The sequence below is a fragment of the Somniosus microcephalus genome, chromosome 24 (genome assembly GCF_052327205.1).
Source record: "Somniosus microcephalus isolate GS21.2 chromosome 24, FLI_Smic_1.0, whole genome shotgun sequence".
NCBI lineage: Eukaryota > Metazoa > Chordata > Chondrichthyes > Squaliformes > Somniosidae > Somniosus > Somniosus microcephalus.
In genome coordinates this window covers 20,573,015-20,596,152 of record NC_141010.1, presented here as the reverse complement: position 1 = coordinate 20,596,152, position 23,138 = coordinate 20,573,015, and the positions used below count along the sequence as shown (strand labels likewise).

At 46.9% G+C, this 23,138-nt stretch overlaps 1 protein-coding gene across 1 annotated transcript in view; it reads right to left on the bottom strand.

Moving 5' to 3' along the window:
- The window catches only part of LOC147101112 (acid-sensing ion channel 2-like), a 511,141-nt gene that overhangs the window by 67,418 nt on the left and 420,585 nt on the right, over window positions 1-23,138 (bottom strand). The window contains exons 5-6 of the mRNA XM_085966299.1: window positions 4,244-4,394; window positions 2,593-2,649 (exon numbers count right to left, since the gene is read on the bottom strand). Of these exons, the coding sequence (XP_085822425.1) occupies window positions 2,593-2,649; window positions 4,244-4,394 (208 nt within the window). The remainder of the gene's footprint in view (window positions 1-2,592; window positions 2,650-4,243; window positions 4,395-23,138) is intronic.

Genomic DNA, 23,138 nt, shown 5'->3' with positions numbered 1-23,138 from the left:
CTTGACATTCAATGGCATTACCATCGCCGAATCCCCCACTATCAACATCCTGGGGGTGACCATTAACAAGAAACTTAACTGGACCAGCCACATAAATACTGTGGCAACAAGAGCAGGTCAGAGGCTAGGTATTCTGCGGGGAGTGTCTCACCTCCTGATTCCCCAAAGCCTTTCCACCATCTACAAGGCACAAGTAAGGAGTGTGATGGAATACTCTCCACTTGCCTGGATGAGTGCAGCTGCAACAACAGTCAAGAAGCTCGACACCATCCAGGACAAAGCAGCCCGCATGATTGGCACCTCATCCACCACCTTAAACATTCATTCCCTCCACCACCGGCATACCGTGGCTGCAGTGTGTACCATCTACAAGATGCACTGCAGCAACTCGCCAAGGCTTCTTCGGCAGTACCTCCCAAACCCGCAACCTCTTCCACCTAGAAGGACAAGGGCAGCAGGCGCATGGGAACACCACAACCTCCAAGTTCCCCTCCAAGTCACAAACCATCCTGACTTAGAAGTATATCGCTGATCCTTCATCGTCGCTGGGTCAAAATCCTGGAACTCCCTCCCTAACGGCACTGTGGGAGTACCTTCACCACACAGACTGCAGCGGTTCAAGAAGGCGGCTTACCATCACCTTCTCAAGGGCAACTAAGGATGGGTAATAAATGCTGGCCTTGCCAGTGATGCCCAGATCCCATAAACAAATTTAAAAAAAACTCAGACGGCGCGATATCCACCGCCGTAAAAAAGGCGGTGAGTGCATACGAGGTGTATTGGGGATGCATTCCCCATATTTAAGTGTTTAATTCCCATCCCCCCGTCGAACACTGTCTCGCATATCATGGTGGGGTTAATGTCGAGGCGGTGATCCTACAGAAGCTATATAAGATATGGAAAAAGTAAATCTATAAAAGTATTATAAGCTAAGTTGAGAGAAGAGGACAAAGACGTGGGTTCAAAATTGTATAGAGCAAATTTAGCACTGATATTAGAAGGAAGTCTTTCTTCATAGAAAGCGTGATCAATACATGGATTGGACTTCCAGATATCGTGCAGGTAAAACCCTAGCATCATTTAAGAAACAATTGGCTGTTGCATTGGGGGAACTTTAGGGTCTTTCTGGGTGGATGGACTGCAGACTTTCCTCATCTGTAATTATCTCATGGTCTTGGAGGTGCAGGAATGATACAAGTGAATGGTGTCTTGCTCTGTGGTGCAGGACTCATACTGGTGGCTGGTGACACTGTTTCACGAGGTGTTACTGCTCTGTTATCTGTGGCTCTATAAACACAGATAATGCTCCATATTTGCTCATTTTTAAATCTCACAGGTTGAATGAACAGAAAAGCTGCTATATTCACACTTGCCTGTTAGTTATTAGTTAATACTGATGGGTTCACCTACTAGGAAACTAACATTTGTGGGTTTTGCATTTTGGATACCTGGTCTGGCATCATACAGATCATTTCTATCTGAAAATATTGGCCCATGTGACACAAGCTCTGATCCACCTCCTAGGAGGGAAAGTAGGCCATCAGGATTGACCGGCCCTAAACCTGACAATGTCAGTGTCCTCAGCCACAGGACCTCTAGTAAGGCAGACTGTCCTGTTCCCATCCTACCCGCTCCCCCCACCACCACTCTGACTAAACAAATTATCGCTGCCCTCAAACAAGCTTCGTCCCAGCGCAGGCACAACTATACCAAGAAACCTAACCTATCCAATCTAACCCTGCTGCAAGTAACGTGCAGTAAAAATTGTAGAACAGCTTCACAAATTATGGAGCTGTGTGTAAACACTTGAAAATTTAATTTTCAAAAAAGGAAATGGAGTGCAGATGCATTAATTAGGATAATAACTGACGTAATAACCTTTAACTAAAGCTATCAAATGCTAGCAACTGTGAGAGAAGGTTTGGCGTGTCTGCAATACTTGTATTGCCTCCACACTATTGAACACATCAAAGGGATCTGTGTCCTTTCATCTGGTAATATATGCAGGTGAATAGTGCAGAGTGTCCCAGCTCAACAAACAGAGATAGAGCCAACTCTGATGGAATACTCTTCAATTGCCTGGATGAGTGCAGCTCCAACAACACTCAAGAAGCTCGACACCATCCAGGACAAAGCAGCCCGCTTGATTGGCACCCCATCCACCATTAAACGTTCATTCCCTCCACCACTGGCGTACTGTGGCTGCAGTGTGTACCATTCACAAGATGCACTGCAGCAACTCGCCAAGGCTTCTTCGGCAGCACCTCCCAAACCCGTGAACTCTACCACCTAGAAGGACAAGGGCAGCAGGTGCATGGGAACACCACCACCTCCAAGTTCCCCTCCAAGTCACACACCATCCTGACGTGGAAATATATCGCCGATTCTTCGTTGTCGCTAGGTCAAAATCCTGGAACTCCCTCCCTAACAGCATTTTGGGAGTACCTTCACCACACGGACTGCAGCAGTTCAAGAAGGCGGCTCACCACCACCTTCTCAAGGGCAATTAGGGATGGGCAATAAATGCTGGCCTTGCCAGCGACGCCAACATCCCACATCCCACATCCCACAAACGAATTTTAAAAAACTCACCTAATGTGGGCTCCGCACATTCCTTGTACTGTTCAGGGGTGCAATAGTGGGCATCACCTGTAATGAAAATCAGTAGAAAGTTATCATAGAATCTTGATATGAAACTCGGAATATTGCATTCTCCATGACTGATCATTTTAGATAGAGGCAAATATAAAGCAACAATTTCTTCAGATAGTTGTTGTGACAGTGCAGTTTCTTTGTAAATAAAAATGGGGCTAGAACCGTAGATTTTTATTGCACAGACGGAGCCCATTTGGCCCATCATGTCTGTGCTAGCTCTTTACTAGACCAATTTAAAACTAATCCCATTGCCCTGCTCTTGTTATAGCTCTGCATTTTCCCCAGCTTCAAATATTTATCTACTTTTCCCTTAAAAGATACAACAGTCTTTGCTTTAAACCTTCCCTGTGCTGTTTGCTGAGCTCTTGGAATCTGCGTAATAACTGTCATTTTAGATTCAAATCCCAGTGGAGTTTGGTGGACAATGAAATCCGCATACTGTAAATGCAATGTTCAAAGCCCTGCTGTGGTCTCACCGTATAGTGAGATCAAAGCATCCAGAGTCACTATGGCTAGCATAAGTACAGTTTCTGTGAATCCAAAAATGTGTTCAGATGCGATGACTCAATTCCAACATTAACTACTCTAAGCAACTGAAACACTTTCAGCACAAGTTATGGATTTTAAAAAATAAATTTTCACAGTGAGTTGTGTAGATGAGAGCAGAAAGTAACAACGAGGCATAGACAGACTAAGTGAGTGGACAAAACTATGGCAGATGGAGTTCAATGTGAGGTCATTAATTTGGATCCAAGAAAGACAAATTGGAATATTTTCTTAATGGTCATAGGCTAGCGGCTGCAGAGGAGCAAAGGGATTTAGGTGTCCGTGTACACAAATCACTAAAAGCTAGTGCACAGGTACAAAAAGCAATCAATAAGGCTAATGGAATGTTGGCCTTTATTTCAAGGGGGTTGGAATTCAAAAGTGAGGAATTGATGCATCTGTGATATGGAGCCTTGGTCAGACCACATCTAGAATACTTCATTCAGTTATGGGCAGCGAACCTCAGGCAATATAGATTGGCCTTGAAAGTGGTACAATACAGATTTACCAGAATGATACCAGGCCTTAAAAAGTTCATTTATGAGGTTAGATTACATAAACTTGGCTTGCATTCCCTTGAGTTTAGATGGTTGAGCGGTGGTCTAAGCAAGGTATTTAAAATGGTAAAGGGATCTGATAGGGTAAAATACAGAAAAAAATGATTTCCGCTGGTGGGGAAATCGAGTGGCTGAATGGCCTACTCCTGTTCCGATGTATTCACTGCAGGGGAGTCACACATGAAGAATGATCACCTGGATACAGAACCTGAGAGCTGTCAGTGCCTGTGAAACTGTACCCCAGCGTAACCCAGCACCTTCAGGAGATAAGGAGCAAACCGTTTGAATAAAAACAAAAAGATGACTGACCCTGATGGAACTTGGACCTATGACCTTGTTGGAAGGAGAAGGATCCTCCCAAATTTCCAATACAGCCAGCATAGCGGTAATAATTTAAACTGTTATATCGCTTTACCTCCTGACTATCAGAATGCCTCCCAGCAGACCTCAATACTGTAAGAACAGGAGCTTGGGCTCTTGCTCACCTGGCATGTGCACCATCCGACAGTTGCAGTTCTCCACTAGGTACCTTGTTTCACAGTCGATCCTGCAAGCTGTAATGCTGTAACTTGGGAAAAAGTCAGTGTTGACAGCTGAAGATTGGCAGTCTCCCCAGGGTGGTGGCAGATATATCAGCTGAAAACAGCAACATACAGACAATAATCTTTCAAACAGAATTCTAAAATTAACTGGATCGCATTTCAATAGTACAACATCCACCCAACACAGCTTTACGCCTAGCCTCATTTTAGCACGAATTTATTTTCTGTAAAATTTAACACGGTTACTAATTCTAGTTCACTTGGCAAAGGAGGTAAGTGGTAATGTTTAGGGCCGGGGTTGAATTTCAGCTAAAGAAACATTGGCCTGGATTTTGCGCTCTCGATGACGGTGTATGCTGGTTGTAAACCATCAGAAAGGCAGGGCAAGTTCTGGGCTTCTGCATGCACTGTGCGTGCATGAAAACCCAGTGACGTAAGAAAACTACTAGGCACTTGGTCTAAGCGTTAAACAAAGCTTTAATCAACTGTTTTACAACATGGAGGTCTAGTTGTGTCCCTCACTAGTTCCTGTTAAGAATGTCCTGCGCAAGCTGGGCCCGTGCCCGAGTATTTATACTCTCCCTGGACAGCGCCACCCGCAGGCTGCTCAGTTGATTCATGTCACCCAGAACTTGCGATCTGTCAAGGTTTGCCTCGATAGATCTACCGCACCGACCCCAAAAACCACTTTCGCTGGCGCAGATTTGGCCAACTACGGCCCATGAAACCCTTACATCTGGCAAAAGCAGGCTTAGGGCCTGCTTCCACCAGCATAAGGGTTAATATAAATCTTAAAATTAAAAAAATTAAAAATCATGCACAAACATTTATAATTAGTTTCTATAAATTTTGAAAAAAAAGTTTGTTGAAAAATTACATTTTTATTATATATGCTTTATTGAAGGGATTTTAATTAAATTTGAAAATGGGAACGTTGATTTTTATTCCAGTTGTATAAATTATTTTAATTATTTGGGGATTCTTCATATGCTTATGGGGATTCTGTTCATAAATGGAATCTCCATAAGCCTATTAGCAATCTTCCTTTCTGATTGGGGGACCCGGCCCACGGGATCCGAGGGACACTTCCAAACCTCCTGTGTCCCTGGGATCCGTGGGCCTTTATGCAGGCCCGGGACCCGAAGTCGCCGAAGCCCTTGAAGGTAAGTGTGGATTTTTTTTTAATCAGACCGTAAATTTTCCATCTTTGATTTCACCCAGAAACTTCCGTAAACACATGAATGGTAAAATAGATGAATTCTGTGGTTGGGCTTGATTTACAACGCACTGCTCCTCAAAACAGCCCCCCTTGAGCCATCCATGCTATGAACTGAAAAATGCTCAACTATCCTGCCTTTGCATTAGTCTTTACTTTAATGGAGAACCTGTAGAGGTTCATTGTGGTATCCAGCACAATGTATAAATTGATGCTGGATACAAGTTCCAACATTTCCACATTATAATCAACAACAACAACAACTTGTATTTATATAGCACCTTTAATGTAGTAAAACATCCCAAGGCGCTTCACAGGAGCGTTAAAAGACAAAAAATTTGACTCCGAGCCACATAAGGAGAAATTAGGGCAGATGACCAAAAGCTTGGTCAAAGAGGTAGGTTTTAACGAGCGTCTTCAAGGAGGAGAGGGAGGTAGCGAGGCAGAGAGGTTTAGGCAGGGAATTCCAGAGCTTAAGGCCGAGGCAACAGAAGGCACGGCCACCAATGGTTGAGCGATTATAATCAGGGATGCTCAAGAGGGGAGAATTAGAGGAGCGCAGATATCTCGGGGGGTTGTGGGGCTGAAGGAGATTACAGAGATAGGGAGGGGCGAGGCCATGGAGGGATTTGAAAACAAGGATGAGAATTTTGAAGTCGAGACGCTGCTTAACCGGGAGCCAATGTAGGTCAGTGAGCACAGGGGTGCTGGGCGAACGGGACTTGATGTGAGTTAAGACATGGGCAGCCGAGTTTTGGATGACCTCAAGTTTAAATAGGGTAGAATGCGGGAGGCCAGCCAGGAGTGCGTTGGAATAGTCAAGTATAGAGGTAACAAAAGCAACAATTACACTATGTTTAGTCTGTAAAAGCAATTCAGGACATTGTTCTATGGTTAGCCATAATTTGCAAGAAAATGTTGGCTTAGATTTACACAATGCTAACCTAGATTCCCCTATAAACCAATTTATTTGAAATGGGTTAATGCCGGCGTTAAAATAACACTGATTGGAAAATCTGGTCTGAACAGTTCTTGACCAAACTGCCAGGTAATCAAGCTACCTGTATAACCACATCACGAAGAAATACAAAGAGCATTGGAACAGACACTAAAGAACCAGAAGAGGCTAGGTGCTAATTATCAACTGCAGCTACATATACTTATCCACGCAGCAGTGAATAAACTCTTCTAAACCCCTTAGTTGCTCTGCCTTCTTCCCACCTATTCAATTTGCATATAAATTTAAACACAGTTCACTTAATGGGACATGGGACAACAACAGACTAATATTTAAGAGCTATACCTATCAGGAAAGATTGAACAGGCTGGGGTTCCTTTCTCTAGGAAGGAGAAGGCTGAGGGATGGCCTGAAAGGGCTTGAGAGGGTAGACATAGAGAAGATGTTTCCACTTGTGGGGAGACCAAAACTAGTAGCCATAAATATAAGATAGTCATTAATAAATCCAATCGGGAATTCAGAACAAACCTCTTTACCCAGAGAGTGGTTAGAATGTGGAACTCGCTACCACAAGGAGTAGTTGAGCCGAATAGCATCGTTGCATTTAGAGGGCAGTTGGAAAAAAACCATAAGAGTGAAATGAATAGAAGGAAATATTGATAGGGTGAGCTGAAATAGGATGGGAGGAGGCTCGTGTGGAGCATAAATACTGGCATGGACCAGTTAGGCCGAGTGGCCTGTTTCTGTGCTGTACATTCTATGTAATTCTATGGAGGCTAAAACAAATATACTCTCAGACACAACATGCTCCATAGACCACCACCTGTTACTTGGCTGCCCGTGTCCTAACTCGCACCAAGTCCCGTTCACCCATCACTCCTGTGCTCGCTGACCTACATTGGCTCCCAGTTAATTAGCACCTCGGTTTCAAAATTCTCATCCTTGTTTTCAAATTCCTCTATGGCCTCACATCCTCCCTATCTCTAATCTTCTCCAGGCCCACAACTCCCCGAGATATCTGCACTCCTCCAATTCTGCCCTCTTGAGGCTCTGGAATTCCCTCCCTAAACCTCTCCACCTCTCTTTCCTCCTTTAAGGCACTCCTTAAAACCTACCTCTTTGACCAAGCTTTTGGTCATCTGTCCTAATTTCTTTTTATGTGGTTCGATGTCAATTTTTTTTGCCTTATAATACACCTGTGAAGCACCTTGGGACATTTTACTACGTTAAAGGCGCTATATAAATTCAAGTTGTTATTGTTGTTGTTGCATATAGACGGTACCTAAAAGAGTTCATAACATGTTGTCCAACTCTTGAAATATCTGTGTTAGATACCACCTTTATCTGTCTGCTTGGAGGGTAATATGGTGATCGGATAAAACTTAGATTTTAACCTTAGAAAATGACAGACACCAGAGTAAAGCTCACAAATTTGATTTATGCTATATTTAGTTTTTTTTTAATAAAGAAGCTGTATGCCTTAATGCACTCCCTTACTCTTTATATGTGCACATTAAATGTGTCAAGGAAGATACACACATACATACATCACCATCATCTTGGCAGTATTATAAACTATTAGGAAATCTCCCATGGTATTGCTTGTAGTGTCAGGGTGGGGGAAAGAGGTGATGGGGCGTGGAAGTGGGGCAGAGTGCATACTGAAGGAAGCTGGCAAAGAGTTTGTAAGAGATCTCCCTAGAGACAGTAAAGTGTTTTTGGTTGTTTACTGGGACTTGAACCCAGGAACTTCTGAGGCAAGAGTGCACTGAGACACAGCTGACAACTGACATAAGCACAGGCCACTGACAGAAAACATTGTTAGGAGCATTTCAAAACATCAAAATGCTTTTGTATAAGTAAGTTTAATAGTTCTCTTGTAAATGTTGTACTTTTTATGTCATTATTATTTTACAAACCTTATTTCCAGTAATAAGGGAGCTAGATGGAAATGAACAAGAAAGTGAGATGGATGGCAATGAACAAGGCAGGGAAATGGAAGGAAGCAAAAGCTGGGACTGGCTCTATGGGGTGGGAGAAAGGAGAGTGTGTTAACTGACAGGAATGGAGGGGAAGACAGCCAGCATTAATTTAATTTGAACTGAGGGGGGTGAGAGGGGGGAAAACAGAGCGCCGGTATGAACTGGGGGCTAGGGGGAGAAAGCTGTAGACACAGGCAACGTTCCCTGTGAGCTGTGCTTTGTTCTGCGCGGCCTGTTTCTTTTAATGCGCGGTCCCTTTAAATTTCTGCGCAAGCGAGGTATTCACAATGTAAAAGCCGGTGAGCGGCTCGCACAGCTTAGAGGGAACATTGGTCACAGGGGAACCACCTCGTAGGAGCGCCAGAATATGCAAAAGAGCACAGAAGTCAGGCACTAGGGCTTTGCAATAACAACAGAAAATGCTGGAAATATTCAGCAGGCCAGGCAGCATCCGTGGAGCGAGAAACAGAGTTAACGTTTCAGGTCTGGGACCCTTCATCAGCACGTGGGTGGTTTTTAGTTTTCAATTGTTAACTTTTTAGAATTAAGACTCATGAAGCATCGTGCTATTTTTAGGCTTCATCTTAACTTAGTTCTGGCGGCTGGCGAGATTGGTGGCCCTTGCTCTTTGCTGGCGTCCTCATCTTCCTGCAGATCCTCCTGCTCCTACTCCTCCACTTCTTCATCTCCAGGTGCCTCTAAGGCTTGGCCCTTTTGAGGGAAAAGTTATGGAGCATGCAGCAGACGATGATACATGTCCAGGCAGCGGAACCTTTGCTAGCGAAGACCGATGGTTTGTTCCGTCAGAGCTCTGGTGGAGACCTGGCTCTGATTATAGCGCTCCTCAGCATGGGCGCTCGGGTTCCTGACAGGAGTCACCTGATAGACTGGGTGAAAGAGAGCGGGTATTGAGGGCTGGCGCACGATAAAGGCATCATGGCTGCTACCAGGAAACAGAGACCTCCATACTGCACTGCCTGTCGTCGCAGACTAGCTAGCCGTTCCGGGAGTGGAATACCTTCCTGTTCACGTATTTTTCTGGCTCTTCACATGGAGCATGCAAAGCAATGTGCGTTGGACCGGTTGGCTGGGACAGAGAACACATCAAATAAAAGGTAAGTGGAATAAAAGTTAACGTACGCCTAGCCGATGTGAGCGCCTGGCTAGTTTCAATTGCCTAATGAGGTTGGAAAGGAATTTTCAGGATTTTTTTCCTCCCTTATCGGCCTTGGTTTTTGGTCTTTCCCAGAAGATTACAGGGGGAAAATTGGCTCGCGTCCTCTTTGGGGTGATAACTTCGCCGAGGCACTACTTGTAGCGCCCAAAAAAAGTTAGCGTCCCCCCGCCAGAAATTCAATGGTAGCGCCCCAAGCAGGAGGCGGAGTGCTATTGGACGCGCGCCCCCTACCTCTTGGAGCGTTCCCATTGAATAGCGCGGCACTACGTGCAGCAGTGCCACACGCGCCAACACGTAGCACCGCAGTACTGCAGGCCTTCCTCCTCTGATTAAAGGAGAAGGGCCTAGCGCAGCATGCACTGGGACCCTGCTAGACCACCAGGGAGCAGGGTGTCGGCAAAAGAGCTCGGCACTCAAGAGGTGTGCCGGGCTGATGGATCGCGGCCGGTACCTCGCAGCAGGAGGCCGGGGGGCAGGTGCTGGCAGGCGGCCCCAAAAAAAATGGCCACCCGGCACCTGCCCTCTAATTATCACCGCCCCGGCTGCAAAAACGCTCCCCTGACCCTGTCGGAGCATAGCATCCGGTAGTAGGTCAGGGAGCACGAGCCAAGTTTGCGAGCAGGGCACTGCCCACAGCGATGACATCATCGCTGGAGGCGCAGCACCGTGGAACGCTACTGGCTACCGCTAACCTCCTGCTGAATTTTGCGGGAGGCATTAGCGGTGCCGCGCCCGGGCGTTAGTTGCTTTGCGCCCCGTAACGGGAGGTGCAAAGCAACCAAATTCTTCCCCCTACATGTCTGTGGGGTGGGGGAGGTGGGGGCAGGGGGGACTGGGGGCAAGTTGGCTAGGAAGCATTTAGTCGGGTATCATGAGTGTAGGGCAGGCCTGATGGACCAGTTTGTATGTTGAGAAAAGATTTGTAAAGGTCAGAAATACAAAAACTACATTGCTGGCCTATCCGCATAGGGCACACTCAGTGCAGTCATGAGTGCAATAAAGCATGATACACTGCTCCATACACCCATGCTGTCTGTCACTATTTAATTGCCTGGACATTACTCATAAATGTACAGACAAATAGTAGGTGGACTTTGCTGTGAGTTTCTGCACCAACCAATTACAACAATATTGTGCTCAGTGCCTGAACTTCTCAGCACACCTTTCTGAGATTTCATAGGAACATTATCCAGCTCTGTGCTACATTTCTCTCATAAGTTCTCACTCCCACTTTTAAGAACAGAAGAACAGAAGAAATAAGAGCAGGAGTAGGCCATATGGCCCTTCGAACCTGCTCCACCATTCAATAAGATCATGGCTGATCATCGACCTCAACTCCACTTTCCCGCCCAACCTCCATATCCCTTCATTCCCCTAGAGTCCAAAAATGTATCTATCTCAACCTTGAATATACTCAAAGACTCAGCATTCACAGCTTTCTGGGGCAGAGAATTCCAAAGATCCAGCCAGGGGAAACAACCTCTCAGCATCTACCCTGTCAATCCCCTTCAGAATTGTGATGAAATATATTCCATTCATCACTGCCTGTTTTCTGTGTCTTGTAACTGCCTGCTTTCTGTGTCTTTTCCCTTCCCCCAGTCCTCATGTATTATGTATTGGAATGTGCTGGAACTGGTTGTGTGCAGGGCTCCGCCCATACCTGGCTCCTTTGTAATCTAAGTTCAGTCGGGCATCAGCCTCCTGAAGGAAGACATCTCTCTATTTTACGTGTTATGTTCTGAGTTAATAAAAGCCTTACTTTTGTTCTGCTAACTTCGAGTCTCGGAATAATTGAGGCACATCAAGAATCTTGTATGTTTCAATGCGATCACCTCTCATTCTTCTAAACTCCAGAGAGTATAGGCCCATTCTACACAATCTCTCATTATAGGACAGCCCTCTCATCCCAGGAATCAATCCAGTGAACCTTCGTTGCACTGCCTCCAAGGCAAGTATATCCTTCCTTAGATAAGGAGACCAAAACTGTGCACAGTACTCCAGGTGTGGTCTCACCAGAGCCCTGTACAATTGTAGTAAGGCTTCCTCACTCTTGTACTCCAACCCCCTTGCAATAAAGGCCAACATGCCATTTGCCTCCCTTATTGCTTGCTGTACCTGCATGCTAGCTTTCTGTGTTTCTTGCACGAGGACACCCAGATCTCTCTGAACAGCAGCATTTGAAAGTTTGTGGCCTAGAAATTCAGTCTGGCCACTTTTGGGGCGGTAAAGTCGGGCGTTCGCTAAAGTTAGCGCCCGCCGGAAAGTGTAGGCCACTTCGCCGAAATTCAGTAGATTTGGCCAAGAGTTTGGGCGAGCGCTGAAACTGGCGTTGCACTGCTATCTTCAGGCGCTAAGCCGGCGATGCGGTCTGATAACGCCAAGGCCGGGCGCAGCGCAGCTGCGGTCATGTTTTGATTGACAGCAGACACCCTGACGCCGGCCAGCTCTTAAAGGGGGAAGGGTCGACTTTGACTGCTGCCACGCCCTGCATAGTGGAGCCCTGCAGCTAGGCCTCAACACTGCTGGTGGACCCAAATAGCGCCTGAAGCCATGGAGAAGGCCCGTGAACGAGCGCAGCGCTTCTCAGAGCATGCTTTGAGGGTGCTGGTTAATGGTGTGGAAAAGAAAAGAGAGATCTTGTGCCCGGACAGTGGCAAGAAGGCTCCCAGGAGGCAGTACAGGAGAGCCTGGAAGAAAATCGCCCACAGGGTGTCATCCACCAGCGATGTCCCCAGGAGTGCGGACCAATGCCGCAAGAAGTACAATGACCTCACTCGGATGGTCAGGGTGAGTACCCTTTCCAGTGTCCTCATCCTTGCATGTGCACCTCACATTATGGGCAAAGGGACCTCAAAGGCCTAATGGCCAGCCCTCCTCCCGCAGCTATGGCACTGGCATGATCATCAATAGCACTTTCTGCACTTAACACACTGGCCAAGCTATTTGACCATGGGAGGCAGTGCACACAGCAACAGGGCACCACACTGGCCAAGCTATTCGACCATGGGAGGCAGTGCACACAGCAACAGGGCACCACACTGGCCAAGCTATTCGACCATGGGAGGCAGTGCACACAGCAACAGGGCACCACACTGGCCAAGCTATTCGACCATGGGAGGCAGTGCACACAGCAGCAGGGCACCACAATGTACTTAGAGGCCGTCCTTTCTCTTGCAGGCCAAGCTGGCGCGGAATTTGAGGAGCCAGTCTGCCACCGGGGGAGGCCGTCCCCAGTACCAGGCGCTCAGTGAGCTGGAGGAGAGCGTGGCTCAACTCATGCGTGGCCGGGTGACTGGCCCTGTTGCCATTGGAGATGCGGACCCTGTACTGGGACCCACTGGTAAGGGCATGACCGGTTGGACCTCTCTCGTTGCCCTTGCGCTTCAGATCTACATCCTTTCCCACTGTCCGACCAATGCGCATAATGCCACCACTCATGCCTCCCTCGCTGATGCCCTGTCCTCACTCTAAAGCTACTCTTGTGCCTTCCTGCTTTCAGCTGGTGAGGAGGAGGTGGTCCCTGAAGCTCAGAGTGCCAGGCCCTTGGAGGAGGAGGACGACGAGGACCAGGAGGAAGGCGGCACATCGGGGGAACCCTCATCCGCGCCAGGGGATGGCAATGGAGAGGAGACGTCTGGCCTGGAGGAGAGCCAGGGGGAAGCGTTGCAGGGGGGTGTAGTTCCTGGGCCCAGTGGGGTCGAGGCACGCGGGAAGGGTCGGGCAGCACGGCGGCCTTCTCCCCAGAGGGGGGAAGTGTTGCAGGGGAGGGCAGTTCCTGGGCCCAGTGGGGTCGAGGCACGCGGGAAGGGTCGGGCAGCTCGGCGGCCTTCTCCCCAGAGGGAGAGTCCGCCCTCCAGTCCGGAGACGGTCCTCGCCCAGGAGGTGCGCCTCCTTGATGAGATGTCCGCAGCGTCGGAGCGGCGCCACAAGGAGTTCATGGGGGTTGTGGGACAGTTGCCTCAGGCCATTGAGTCCCTGGCTCATAGTGTGGTCGCGTTCGGGGAATCACAGGCCAGGGGGGTCGAGCAACTCGCGGCAGCACACGACAGGGGTGTCCAGCAACTCGCGGCAGTGCAGGACGCGAGTCGCGAGTCCATGAGTGGTGCCGTCCAGACACTGGCAGATCTGATGCAGGCACATACCAGGGCAGTTCGGGCACTCACTTCTGCCACACTCGCTGTGGCGCGGAAGCATCGCCAGGGCACCCGCCGCCCTGCTGCAGCACAGCGGTCTGGCCTCCACCAGATTGCTGCGCTTGCTGCACTGCCAGCCCGACTGAGTGCCAGTGTCTCTGGCGAACAGCGCGCGCCTGGCATCAGCCAGCTTGCCCCCATTGGTGCAGCCGACACTGCCACTCCCCCAGCCAAGGTGCGACGAGCTGCTGCTGTGACTGATGCTGGCCAGCCACAGCTGCAGCAGTCAGCAGCCGGCCCCTCCCGGGCCGGGCCTCGTCTAGGCCGACCCCCAAGGGCATCTGCCGTCACGCATTGTGGCCCTCATGAGCCTTCCCCCAGCCTTGCCACACCCACAGGGCCCAGGTTGAGGCGGAGCAACAGGTCGGGCAGGGGCCGGAGAAGCCTGCATAAGGACTCGCCCTCTCGGCACACCCAGTAGAGTGTGGTGATAGCGGTTTTTTTTATATGGGGGTGTTTGTGTTCTGGGGGGGGGCTTATTTTGGTAAGGCCGAAGATGAAGGCATTTTTTGTTTTTATGGGGGTGTTTGTGTTGTGGAGGGGGGGGCTTATTTTTGTAAGGCCGATGATGAAGGCCAATTGGATGGGCAAGTTTTGTTATTCCTCCCCAGGTTGTGGGAGTGACAGATGTTTTTGACTGTTTTTTGGGGGTCTTGTCTGTTATTCTGTTTCATGTGGGAAGGGCCCTGAGTTTGTAAAATAAAGCTTTTTATTTATTCAGCATGTCCAGGTGTCATGTTTCAAGTGGTTGTTGCGTTAACCGGCTGAGGGCTTGCGGAGCGGCTGCATTCAGGTGCGTTCATTGCCACAGGCCATTCCCTGACAGGGGGCCTAGAAGTGGCGTTCAATAAGCCGCCGGCGGACGGCCCTTGGACCTTGTGGCTCCCTCCTGGGCTGGTACTCCTCCTCCTCCTCCTCCTCATGGTCCTCCTGCTCGTCCTCCTGAGGTGGTGGTGCAACGTCAGGTGGCAGTGCCTGAGTCCTGCGGATAGCCAGGTTGTGCAGCATGCAGCACACGACGACGAACTGGGAGACTCTATCCGGCGAATACTGTAGAGATCCGCTGGAACGATCCAGGCAGCGGAACCGTTGCTTGAGGACGCCAATCGTTTGCTCTATGATGTTCCTTGTGGCTTGATGGCTTTCGTTGTATGCCTCCTCCGCTGGGGTCCTGGGTGCGCGGAGCGGGGTCATGAGCCATGTACACAAAGGGTAGCCCTTGTCCCCAATAAGCCATCCCCTTGGTGGAGGCTGTGCCTCGAACATGTCAGCCACAGTAGTCTGGCGCAGGATAAATGCATCGTGGCTGCTTCCTGGAAAGCGGGCATTGACAGCTAGGATGCGCTGCCTGTGGTCACACACCAGCTGTACATTGAGGGAATGGTAGCCCTTCCGGTTGCGGTAATCCTCGGCATTGTCGATAGGTGCCCGCATAGCCACATGCGTGCAGTCAATGGCGCCCTGCACCATGGGGAAGTCCGCGATCCTGCCAAATCCGACTGCACGCTGCTCCTGCCTCTCTAGGGTCATGGGGAAGGAGATGAATTGGTGTCTCCTCGCGAAAAGTGCATCGGTGACCTGCCGGATGCAGCGATGCGCGGCGAACTGGGAGATGTTCGCTATGTCCCCAGCAGCGGCTTGGAAGGAGCCGCTTGCATAAAAGTTCAGAGCCACCGTGACCTTCACTTCCACCGAGAGAGACGTCCTGCACATCAGCTGTGGACGCAGATCTCTGTGAAGCAGCTGGCAGATCTCTGCAACCACCTCCCTTCTGAAGCGCAGCCTCTTAACACAATGTGCCGCAGTCATGGTGAGATAGGACACCTGCTGCCGGTATTGCCTGAGTGGGTAAGGCCTACGTTGCCGACGCCTGATGGCCCCTCTGCGTCTAGGCATGGCTGGCCCTCTCACACAGCGTCTGCGAGCCCTTCGCACATAATGCTGCAACTGAGGGTTGGAACCCCATACAGCCCCCATAATAAACTTGCAAACAGTGAAATCACAATGATTCAAATGTCAAAGCTGTGGCCAGAAGCCAAAAATACCTCTCCTATGTTGTCCCAAATCAGTAAGCTCTGTTCCTTGGTCTCTGTCCAGAAATCCAAAGCAGTAAAGTCATTGCAGCAAAATGGCTGGGCTTTATAGGTCAGTGTAAGTGCCCTTTAATTAGCGCTCCCCGAGGCCCACAGGGCCTCTGTTGCGTTCCACTTCACAGTTCTTAACAGCGCCACGCCCACATTGGGCGGGCGCCACTGAATTTCCGGTTTGGGGCGCACAAACAGCGTTGCATGACGAAATGACGTCATAAGCTGTGCGCGCAGCTGAGTGGGCGCAAACACTTTGCGCCGGCGCTAAATGTCAACTGAATTTGGGCGTAGGCGCAGATCGGTCTGCGCCCGAGCGCTAAGTGCCTAGCACTGGAAATATACCCCTCTTATGGCGTTAACGGCTGGCGAACGCAACTGAATTTCTAGGCCTGTATGTTTTCTACAGAGCCTACCCTTTAAACCTCCACAATAATTGCAACAAATATGCCAACTCGCACTGATGAGTGGGGGCATTTCTGACACTCACGGTGAAAATATCCAAAATCTCTCGGGTTTTATACACTATTTTGTTGTTGAATGCATTACCTCATGTCACAATTTTATATTTTCTATGGTAATTTATTTTCCAAAAGGAGATTTGGTGTCACTGAAAATTCACTTCTGGGCCTTTGCAACCTCGAATGTAATGTGTCAGAAGGCTGGAGGAGAATGCAATAATTGGATTGCTACAAAGTTAGTCAAAGGTATGTAAGATCTCAGCAGATATGAACAATAAGCCTGTGGCAAGAAACAAACGATCAAAAAAGAGCTACTCGGACTTTATTTTATTTTAATAAAGACTAAATTGTTTTTGATTGGCTTCTTTCCGATTTCTACTTACCTTCAGCCGGCCTTGGGCCTCATTTTACATTGAAATATCTGAGCTAGTGCTCAGACGAGAAGTAGTTCCGATATCTTGTACAGATTCTCTGGAGGTTCTGGCTACTTTCACTAAAATAAGTTGTACATCCAACAACACGCCCGATCTGTATTGAAGCCTGAGGTTTTTAGTCGCAGCACAGTAAGCCGGTCTGCCATATGCAATCCAATCCCAGTGCTCAGGATGGGTCGAGTCCTACTAATTTCCGCCCAAGGTTATGAGACACAGCAAGCTGATCTGGCACCTGGCATAAATAATTGAATTTGGAGCGCGCAGTGCCAATCTTAACCATATTCAGCTCAGGCCTCAGGTTATGAGTTGTAACACAGCAAGCCAATCTGGTGTAATCTAATTGGAATATGCTGTGTCGGGCAGTAGCACTATCCTGGGGGCTTGCTGATGTTAACTGGGGCATTAATGAACTACCACAAACAGGTTCACACTTACCGTATTGTGTTATTCCTGAGGTAGAGGTTACCACTCCAATGCGTCCAATATAGTGGCTTGTCTCAAACATTCTTCATATTTTACTAATCTCTCTGATGTAATATACGATCATCACAGCTACACTGCAGTGTTCTCTACACAAATACTGTCTTCTTATCTTTAAAGACCTCAATAATCATCTACGTTCTGGTCAAGACAGGTTAAGGGAACTGACATTGGGAATCAGGTTTTTCATTCGTGCTGTTTGCTCCTGGTAGCCTTGTGTTTCTGGGATCTCCCCTACTGCAAAGACCAGGAAGGGAAACACTGATTCACAACCTCTGAGGAAATCTACATGATACAAGGGGTTAATTTCAAGTGCTTGCTGGGTAAAAGTTTTCAGACTTGACACTGGGCAAGTGTCGATGTGTAACTAGAGCTATTGCACGTACTTAGATTACAGCCAAGAACAGATGTCTGCCCACTTAATGAGAATGTAGAAGTGAAACAATGGGTTCCTTTGAAGTAACCACTGACCTGACAACTCGTGACCGTAAGCAAACCTACCCTCCCAATACATGATTAAGATTAAAGAGGACCTCCGGTTACACGATTCATGCCCTGTTATAGATTAACGGTTGACTTATGTGTCCAGGATCCTTCTGTCAATACGTCATAAGACCTGATGATTAATCTAATATGTATCCCGATAGAGGAACAAAGGAATGTCAATCAAACTTGTTTGTTACACTGTATAAATATGGAACGCTTACACTGTATCATTGGAATAGTAGCCTCACCCCTTGAGTAGAGGTACTGATTCCCCTTGCAAGAGAAAATAAAAGGCCTGTCCATCTGACGAATCCAAAAGTGTATTGAGTCATTACCCAGAGCTAAGAAGTAAGGCACTTCTACAATTTGGAGGTTCCACCGAGATGGCTTGCTGTACCAATTGGTGAGTTAACAGACGCCGAGTACGTTGCTCAGTTAGGAAAAATCCCATCGGCCGAAGGTGGTGTTTTGCCACATTTTTGGGACTTTCCCTGCCAGAAGCATAGCTGCGCATAGTCTGTTTATTCCATTGGACAGTACTGCCATCGGATAATTGACTCACAAGGTTTGGAGGTTAAACTGCCGTTGTGACTGCTTCCCTTTCAGAAACGGAACAGAGGACCAGCCATGAGGCGCTGACGCCCCGCGAACAGGATCGTGCAGAAAAGGACTGTATAAAGGTACCAGAGAGAGGTTAAGTCAGGAATTTGATTAACTAAGGAGCTAGCGATTTATTGGAAATTGAACTAGCAAGGTTCCAGCTTGCTGAGAGAGAAGGTTAAGTCAGGAATTTGATTAACTAAGGAGCTAGCGATTTACTGGAAATTGAACTAGCAAGGTTCCAGCTTGAAGTTAGTTGGGACAAATTGAAGGCCCTTTTTGCCAAAGATTTGGCTAAAGGGAGTAGGGTAGAGGGAGAGCGAGTGGGTGAAGTTAGCTGGGACAAATTGAAGGCCCTTTTTGCTAAAGATTTGGCTAAAGGGAATAGGGTAAAAGGAGAGAAGAGTGGGCGATTGTCTGAAACACAGTGTCAATGTTTAATGTTTATGAGAGTGAGTATTTAACTACTTGTTATTATCAATCAACTTTGCAACTTTGTCCAGTAAGGCTGCATAGGTTGGGGATTTAGTAACACTTTGGTTATTGTTTAACAAGTGTATTGTTTATTGTTATATGTATTAATGTTTAGTCATGTCTGATCTGTAGAGGCGTCCCACGCAGATCATAGAGTGTTACGGAATTGTTGTATGTTTTAACTAAAATATTTAAGCTGAAAAAAAAACTGCAGAAGGGGTTGGAAAAGACCCAAGCCGGGGAAGTGAGTCCCGCGGCGGAATGTATTATTGAGAAAATAGTGATGTCTTTTACATGATCCACTAAGCTATTGTGGATTCAGTATTTTCCCCAGTTAGAAATACCTTCCACGAGGGTTGAGAACCCTCGAGTTTTATACGTATGTATAGTTTATTAATCTGATCTGTAGGGGCGTACAACGCAGATCACGGATTGTCACGGGAGTTTAGATTGTTTTAAGTGAACCATTTAAGCTGCTAAAATGGGTGCTAGCACCAGTAAGCCACCCGAGAAAGGCATGCCAGCAGCCTTTATGTTAAAGAACTGGTCAATCATCCATTGATCACCTACCAAATTGGTCCAAATGGACTGTAAATAAGACTAGACCCTTTCCCTCAGATGGTTCATTTAGCATAGAAAGAATTACTTGCCTCGAGGAATGTTTAACGGACAAGAGAGAAATAGAGAACAGCCAGATAAAAAGACTGCTTCGATGTTTGTTGAGTCAGAAAAAAAAAAATAATTACCCCGAAGAAACACCTTTCTCCTCTATTATGGTAGGATAACAAGGTAACTATAGAAGGATGAATAGAGGGGAATATAGAGGAAGACGTGGTAGAGTAAGAGGGTATGGACGATCTGGTAATTGTTACAATTGCGGACAACCCGGACATTGGGCAAACCAATGCCCTGCGAAAAATCGTCAGAACCAAACCTCCAATAATGGACCTCCGTTAGAGAATAAAGGTCCTAATTTCACTGTCCATAACCCTTTTTCGGACCAGTCAGGAGGTTACCCTACAAACGGACAGGGATTTAGGAGAAATAGAGATCAGAATTACTGACTGACACCAGCAGCCCCAAGCGCCACAGACCACCAAATGCCCGTTGTTTCTTTAAATTCACGCAGCAAACCTGAAATTAAAATGCAAATAGCTGGGAGACCTATGTCATTTTAGTAGATACAGGAGCAACCTTTTCGGTGTTAGGGAAAGGATATTCTGAAGGAATGCCTATTAATGGGAAAAAGACCCCGATAGCTGGATTGGCTGGAATACTACAATGCTTGAATCAATCGACTCCCCCCACAGTAAAAGTAGAAGAATTTGAGGAAGAACACTCCTTTCTGGTATCAGGAGATGTCTCTATGAATTTATGTGGAAGAGACTTGCTGTGCAAAATGAATGCTACAATCATTTGCTCCCCATCAGGAGTAACGGTAGAAATCCAAGTAGATAAGGCATATGCGTACCCAGTAACAGAAATAAAACACCCTGTTCTTTACGCATGGGAAATTGCCGACCCAAGTTTGAGTCCCAAACTTGTCAGTCTGTTAGGAGCGTGGGGACAAGCTCCATAAAACAATACCAGGAATCCCTGAAACTAGGGAAATGGCATTCAAAATTGCACTGCACGGCCTGCTATGACAAAACAGGACAAGATTTAAAATACCTCCTAACTATTAGACTGCACAGCCCTATAAAGTTACAATTAATCCAGCTGCACCATTACCCAAAAGGTCACAGTATCCATTGTCAGAGAAAGCAGAAAAAGGAATTGAGCCAGTGATGGAATCATTGTTAAAACAGGGAGTTAACGCCGGATAGAATAAAGGTTGTTTGCAACACATCGTTGCCAAAACCTAAAAGAGAAATGAAGCATTTTCTAGGAATGACTGGCTATTGTAGACAATGAATACATGAGCATGACAAATTTGGAAAATTCGCGGTTACCTGACTTCCTCGGGAACCCAGATTAAAAATGCACAAGAAGTGAAAAATCTTTTACTAGCTATTCAGAGACGTAAACAGATTGCAATTATTAAGTGCCAAGCGCACACGGGGCATTTGGACAAGGTTGCGCTTGGAAACGCTGCTGCAGATAGCGCTGCTAAGTCAGTAGCTATATCAAGTACTGAACGACAAGTTTCAGCCTTCCCTGTTAGGGAAAAGCCAGAGATACCGCAGCCCCCGTCCTTAGATGATGTGCTGACCCATCAAGATAGGGCCAGTTCTGATGAAGTAAAGGAATGGGTTGTTAATCATTGTTTTAAAAACACTGATGGCTTATGGGTTCATCATGAAGGCCGCATGGTGGCACCCAAATCATTACTATCACCAATTGCCCGATGTGTTCATAAATTCACCCATGCAGGCAAAGGGGGGGTGGCGGACTATATCCTTAAGACCTGGTATGCACCAGGAATCTCAAAATTGGCAAAACAAATTTGTGAAAATTGTATTATCTGCCAGACCATGAATGCAAAAAAAAAAATAAAGAAGGTACAGCCCGCATCCCATCCAAACCCCATGGGTCCTTTTGTACACTTGCAAATGGATTTTATTGAACTACCTGTGTGCATGAGCTTTAAATATGTATTAGTTATTGTTGATATGTTTTCAAGATGGATTGAAGTGTTTCCTTGTAGAAAGAGTGACGCCACCACTGTTGCTAAATGTTTATTGAAGGACATTGTGCCTCGCTTTGGGATACCAGCAAAACTGTCAAGTGACAATGGGTCCCATTTTACGGGAACAGTGATTAAGGAACTATGCAAAGCCTTACAGATTAACCAGCACCTCCATTGCAGTTATCATCCACAGTCGGCTGGACTAGTGGAAAGATATAATGGGATGCTGAAAAACAAGCTTGCAAAACTGTGTAAAGAAACTGGACTTAAATGGGTTGATTTGTTGCCCATAGCTTTAATGATAATGCGGTCTGCTACCAACAGAACTACAGGATTGTCGCCTTACGAGATCGTCATGGGAAGACCACAGAGATTGCCCTTTTCGGCACCTTTAACAGCTAAACAAATGGACATTCATAAAATGGAGAAAGATATGTTGAGTTATTGCATTGCACTAACCAAATGCATTTCTAGCTTCCATCCACAGGTGAAGGAAGCCCAGGTCGATCCCGCTGAAGGAAAGTGCCATACTTTCGAGCCAGGAGATAAGGTCTACATAAAAATCTTCAAGCGAAAGAATGGCCTTCAACCCAGATTTGAGGGACCCTTCCAAGTACTCCTGACCACAAACACCGCTGTAAAAGTAAAGGAGCGACCAACATGGATACACACGTCCCATTGCAAGAAGGCATCAGTTGAAGACGATACACTGCCAAGATGAACTGGATTTGGACTCTAATAAGACTGTTCCCTTTGTTAACGATAATTGAAACTGCCATATTGATTTACCCAGATCCCCTGAAGTCAAACCATGCATAGAAGAATGTGTACTTTTAAACAGTGATTTCTTTTATATTATATGCTATAACGAGACTATGAAGGTTCAGCTTCAGGATCACACTATGTAGGTACCCCCATATCAACCCCTGAGTCTTAGGATTAGGCAGAATAAGATAGTAGAAGAAGATAGTGGACAGAAGCTTGATAAGCTATGGGTTGTATGCCCCGATACTGTGTCACCAAGTGAAAGAATTGCGAATGAAGGAGTTATCTGTAGTGGTAATCCAAAGGGAGGACTGGCCCTGACGGCCAGGCCAATGTTTTGTAACAATCCAGTTACAGAGCCCTTTATTTCAACATTAGCCACTCAGAAAAGAAAACTTAATAAGACAGATCCAGAACAACTAGAAGATGAGTGGAAGGGAGCAGGATATAACCTAACGAAATTCGAAGGATGGTTTCATCCCCAATATGATAATCAAAGGAATCCAGAGAGTCTATTAGTGACGTCAATGGGAACCGTAAATAATACAAAAGGAGAAGTCTGTCTGGTAAACGACAATGGAGAAGGATTGATGGTTGGATGGAGTGAGTGCAAATGTAACTACACTTTGACTAAAACTACTACTAAACCACCGGGTGCAGTCGAATGGCCCTATTGGGGATGGTGGAACCTGTCCACAGTACAAAATTTGACTAGTAAAAAAATCTGGAAAGGAGAACAAGGAATAGGAATGATGCACCAGATATGGAACAAATTTGAAGCCTATAATAACACCTATTTCATCTGTGGGCATACAGCATACCCTTGGTTACCACAAAATTGGACTGGGTCATGTTATTTGGGATATGTAGTGCCCTATATACATCATATTTCATCTTTG